Consider the following 5,925-nt stretch of genomic DNA (forward strand, 5'->3'; position numbering starts at 1 on the left):
GGTTGCATTGCAAAAAACAGATTTTTCTTCTCCTTTTAATTTTTGGTTTGGGCAGTAAGTAATAAAGTAGAATAAGATTTAGGGTCATTTGCAGTTTTACTCCTATTTCCTGCCTTTGAGAGACACAAAATTATATTTTCGTATCATAATTTCTCGTAAATTATAATTGAACATGACTTCAATTTCTAAATAAGTATAAGTTCGATTGCTAAAGAACGATATTAAAGATCAATCCATTTAAAAGACAAATGGTATAATTTTACATAAAATTTCTTATTTCAACTGAAATAACTTTTGAATCGATCATTGAACTGTCTATTAACTCAGTCTATTTTGACTCAAAACTTCTGGCCCCACCATACCAATATGTTAAGGAGGGGAAATTTCTGTTAAAAGAGGCACACCCTTTCAAAGTCTTCATAGCTGCTTTGCAACTGTTTTTTTTAGTCTGTCTTTAGAAAATACACACAAATAATTTTTTTTTCCCAATAGTTGACTTCTCTCATAAATTTATTAATATAATCACTCTTATCATTTCCATTTTGATTCATTCATCAAATAAATAAATAAAATTCCTTCAATTTTCTCTCTGTATCATCATCCATAACTCTGTTTCTACAACTTTGATATATAATAGTTGATCAGTTTGCCTCGCAATCTCTCTTCTGAGCGCACAGTGCTTAGAGGATCGAAGTTCGTGAGTGTTCCTTCCTTTTTCGTTTTTCCTTATTGTGTTTTTTCACTGAGATGCAAATTATGTCTTAGTTTCCGAGTTGAAGGTCTGTCGAAAACAATCTCTCTACTTTTGTGAGATAGGGGTAAGGCTGTGTACATTCTACCCTCTCCAGATTACACTTGTGGTATTATACTAGATATGTTGTTGTTAGTGTTGTTTTAGTGTGGAAAGTTAGATGGTAAGTACTTTGTACTTCCTCTATCTTTAACAAGATGTTTCGTATTTTGAACTTTAGAAATAAAAGTCCCTTTGAATTTTGATAGTGAACTCTTTACCATTTAAAGTGAGACTTCCTACTTGATTTCGACGTTGAGTAGCAAACCAAAGAGAATGAAAGAGAGCACAAAAGAGAAATCTATTCAGCTGTGTGAAAAACAATTTCTCATTTCTTTGGTGTTGAAGTTTTTTTGTATAAAATCTGCAAAAATGAAGATTAACTATGATACGGTTGATTCAAAAGAAAGAGGACTGATTTTTTCTTTTTAAATTATATGACACCTGAGCCTAACTAAATTTATGAGAAGATTGTCCAAGTCCATATAAACAGGTCACTAGTCCATGCCCTAACCAATGTGGATATACTCTCGGTCCATCAATATGCACACACCGGGGCTCGTTATAAGCTTGAACAATCCTTCTTCCTTTGAGCTAACTTTTGAGGTGTGAATTAGGTCCAAGACCTAATTTATCTTGGTGTCTAGTTAGACTCAATGTGGCCCCAGGAAACCGAACAGTTGCTTGGGTGTGAGGGTGGGGTGGAAACAACCCCTGTCCATGAATATACACGCACCAGACTTGGCTGAATTACTTATAAGGCTTGAGAAATCCTCCTCCTTTTGAGGTAGCTTTTGAAGTGTGATTTAGGTCCAATGGTAGTTATGGGTGCCGAGTAGTGGCTTGTGGTGGTGGTGGGTAGTAGTTAGTGATGGTAATGGCTGACAGTTGTGGTTAACAATGGTGGTTGTCTGTTGATGGTGGTAGTTGGCAGTGGCTATATATAATTGTGGTTGATAATAATGATAGCTAATAATGGTAGTGACTTGTATGGTGATTGACGATATATAGCATCTATTGATGGTGGTGATTATCTGTAGTGATTGGTGTCTATTGTGGTATGTTTTTGTCATTTTAATGCTACTTCAATTAATCCTCTCACATAGTTTTTCTGTTGTACAGTTCATTTGGCAAAATGGAGATGCTAGCCCCTTCAATTTTATGTAGTCTCTTTGTTATTGCGTTGATCCTACTTCTATCAGATACATCAGTGGCTGTACCAAGATCTCAGACAGTCCAGATCATATGTGGAACTCAACTCGAGCATAATACGACGATTTTTGTCCCAAATTTTGTAGGAGTTATGGAAACTATAAGCCAGCAAATGAGAACTAGAGGATATGGAGTATCAGTTACTGGCACTGGACCAGATGCTAACTATGGACTTGCCCAATGCTATGGTGATCTTTCTTTACTCGACTGCGTCTTATGCTATGCTGAAGCGCGAACGGTTCTGCCCCAGTGCTTCCCTTATAACGGAGGGCGAATTTATCTTGATGGATGCTTTATGAGAGCGGAGAATTACACGTTCTATGACCAGTACTTAGGTCCAGAGGACAGGCATGTATGTGGAAACAGGACGACAAAGGGTACATTGTTCCAACAGAACGCTAGGCTAGCTGTTCAGGAAGCAGTTGTAAATGCACCGCGTAATAATGGCTATGCACGTGCTCAAGTGTCAGTGCCCGGTCCTTCCAACGAGACAGCTTATGTTCTCGCTGATTGTTGGAAGACACTGAGCGCGAATTCCTGTGCAGCGTGTTTGCAAAATGCATCTGCATCCATGTTGGGATGCTTGCCTTGGACAGAAGGTAGAGCTCTGTACACCGGATGCTTCATGAGGTATTCCAATACAAATTTTCTCAATGATATTTTCGCCAGTGGAGACTCGTCATCAAGAGGTAATTTTACTCTTTATTCGTCCTGGTTTGTCTGTTATTTATCGACTGAACGCATACTCTAGCTGCTAAATGGTGTTTTTTCCTTTCAAATGATAATATTGCAGGAAACATTGTTGTCATTGTAATCGTTGTTGTTAGCTCCGTGGTCGTTTTAGGAGTAGGTGCTGTCATTGGTATTTATGTCTGGAAGAACAAACAAATCCAGAAGAAGAGAAAAGGTAAAATATTGGTGATAAAAGTCATTAGGATATCAATGATGAACATGTATTATATCTTTATGCTAATTTTTTAGCTGAGAATATAGCGCGCGATCATCTGCACACAACTGTAGTGAAAACAATTTTCAAGAATTAACTTGAGGCGTCATGGTCTACTTGTGCTTTTCCGGGAAATTTGAACTTTTTAGGTGCAAATGACGCGGAGAAATTAGTGAAGATCCTTCATGACAACAGCTTGAACTTCAAGTATTCTACGCTTGACAAAGCCACAGGGTCATTTGATGAGGCCAACAAGCTCGGGCAAGGTGGATTTGGCACGGTTTATAAGGTACATAATGGCTGAATGTAGTGCACTTTAATGTGTTGGTATTCGTCAATTGTCCATAACATTAATGCAATATTAGAAGTGTTCATGTTAAACAACGTCTGAGGCGTGATTCATTGCAGGGTGTTTTGGCAGATGGGAGAGAGATCGCTGTCAAAAGGTTGTTCTTCAACAACAAACACAGAGCTGCAGATTTTTATAACGAGGTTAACATAATCAGTAGCGTCGAGCACAAGAATTTGGTTAGGTTATTGGGATGCAGCTGTGCAGGACCGGAAAGCCTTCTTGTATACGAGTTCCTTCCTAACAAGAGTCTTGATCGCTTCATATTTGGTAAGTAACCGGACTTTACAACAATTACGTCTCAATTCCAAACAAGTTAAGCTAAACTCATGTCATCATTGCACCAACTAAATGGTGTATTTTCACATAACCACACCAATATGACACTCTCATATATTTGATTCAAATTTTTAAATTGACAGACCCTATCAAAGGTAAAGCTCTAAACTGGGAGAAGAGATTTGAGATAATTATAGGGACCGTGGAAGGTTTGGTATACCTCCACGAGAACACAAAGACACGAATAATTCACAGAGACATAAAAGCAAGCAACATCCTGTTGGACTCGAGGTTCCGTGCAAAGATTGCTGATTTTGGGTTGGCCAGGTCATTCCAAGAAGACAAAAGTCACATAAGCACTGCCATTGCTGGCACATTGTTAGTATTTCTTCGTCTTGTTTTCTACTTTTGTCGCGTAAAAGTACATGAAAACTAATATGGTCCAATATGTGCAGAGGATATATGGCTCCAGAGTACTTAGCACATGGCCAATTAACAGAAAAAGCAGATGTTTACAGCTTTGGAGTTCTTCTACTTGAAATTGTTACTGGAAGGCAAAATAACAGGAGCAAACACGCCGAATACACAGACAGCTTAGTTTCCATTGTAATTTTTTTTTATCAAAATTGTTTCTTGAACAATATTTTCAGTCTTGAAGAACCTTTTGCATATTGATCTCAACTCTTATATTCTATGAAATTAACAGGCGTGGGAGCACTTTCAACGCGGGATAGTGAAGAAATTGTTCGATCCAAATCTCATGTTGAATAACAACCATACAATCAATGTACAAAATGAGATCACGAGAGTTTTACATGTTGGACTTTTGTGTACTCAAGAGATCCCAACATTACGTCCATCCATGTCTAAGGCATTACAAATGTTTGTCAAGAAAGACGAAGAGTTGCCTCCTCCAACTAATCCGCCATTCGTGGATGAGAAAACCATGGAACTTCATGACCCTTGGGAGAAGTACTCGCTTAAACAAGGCGATTCTGCTTCAATTGCCAACTTATCTCACAGTTCTTTTTACCCCAGATGATGATATCTCAGTGCCCTGAAACTGAATGTCTCAAGCATATCATTTCGCCTCGTGTTCTTGAAGTAGACTTCATCGTGATCGAGCTGTTAGGTAGAACAACAACAACTGTGTTTCGGTCCCAAACAAGTTGAGGTTGACTATATGAATTCTCACTATTCCATTTAAGCTCAACTCATGATTGAGCAGTTTGTTGCAAGTTTAAAATCATATCATCTCATATCATCATCTATACTGTATTAAAAGTACGAAGACCCTTAAAATGTTGATTGACCTTTTTACCCTTCATTAAAAGACATCGTTTTAGACAAAATCGTCTTTTCACCATTTTTCTTCAATTATTATACCATTATTTTAATGATATTGAATATTGACTATAACAAATATAATAAAAATTAAATAAAAAAAGTTTTCTTATTATGCTTAAATTTTGAAGAATCTTTTTCCAACTAAAATAGACTTGATTTTTTAAAATATATAGTAAAAAAACTTTCAAAATAATAAGCAAAAATCGTTTTAAAAAAAGGTCCACAAAAATAGGCAAACAAAAATAAAATATATATATGGGACAATTTCAAATATATATAATAAACTAATTAGTTTACAGCAAATATAGTCATTTTTTATTTATATAAAATATAGCCAAAGTCATAGAAAATATACAGTGACTATACACGACTATACAATATAGATTACTTATACATGAGTTATACACTGAATATACATTCTGATACACTCAAAAATTGAATATAGCTTGATTATACATAAAATATACACTGTCTATACATGTCTATACAGCGAATGACTATTTTTTTAGTAATTATTTTGGCAGAATGGCCACTAGATGTAATTCGCCCTATATATTGCCAAAAAAAGCCCAAAAAATTAGGCCTTCCAAAATAATAGGCCTAAAAAAAGGCCCAAAAAAATATATGGACAAAAAAAGTCCCAAAATAATTTATAGACAAAAAAAGTTTTCAACTAACACTTGAATTCCTAAGTTTATGGGACACTTCTAAATCAATTAATTTTCATTAAATTACTATTTGATTATCTTTATAATATCGACTCCTAAAATATATGGGAAAAAAATAAAAAAAATCCTAAAATATATGATAAGAAGTGATAGTAGAATTAAGGTAGACTCCTAAAATAAATGAAAAGAAGAATTAGAAAGACTCCTAAAATAAAATATATGGAAAAGAGAGTTTATGTTTAAGTGAATTTATTATAATATAATATAATTTTTTTAAAAAAACAAGGATTCCAAGTAATCTTCAAATTAACCACTTTTGTCCATTTCAAGTTCC

General features: G+C 35.4%; 1 protein-coding gene across 3 annotated transcripts; it reads left to right on the forward strand.

Moving 5' to 3' along the window:
• Nucleotides 1-562: 562 nt before the first annotated feature.
• LOC129885222 (cysteine-rich receptor-like protein kinase 2) lies at nt 563-4,899 on the forward strand. 3 transcript variants are annotated; one of them, XM_055959421.1, is made up of 8 exons: nt 563-697; nt 1,913-2,691; nt 2,796-2,909; nt 3,098-3,237; nt 3,357-3,567; nt 3,720-3,954; nt 4,032-4,182; nt 4,283-4,899. In XM_055959421.1, exons 2-8 carry the CDS (start codon nt 1,926-1,928, stop codon nt 4,616-4,618), a joined length of 1,953 nt encoding a protein of 650 aa, XP_055815396.1. In that variant the 5' UTR covers nt 563-697; nt 1,913-1,925; the 3' UTR covers nt 4,619-4,899. The 3 variants fall into 3 exon arrangements, with proteins under 3 accessions (XP_055815396.1, XP_055815398.1, XP_055815397.1); XM_055959423.1 differs by having other exon boundaries at nt 2,089-2,691; nt 4,283-4,898; XM_055959422.1 differs by lacking the exon at nt 563-697 and adding an exon at nt 732-818.
• The last annotated feature ends 1,026 nt before the right edge of the window (nt 4,900-5,925 follow it).

This window comes from Solanum dulcamara, chromosome 4 (genome assembly GCF_947179165.1).
Source record: "Solanum dulcamara chromosome 4, daSolDulc1.2, whole genome shotgun sequence".
Taxonomy (NCBI): domain Eukaryota; kingdom Viridiplantae; phylum Streptophyta; class Magnoliopsida; order Solanales; family Solanaceae; genus Solanum; species Solanum dulcamara.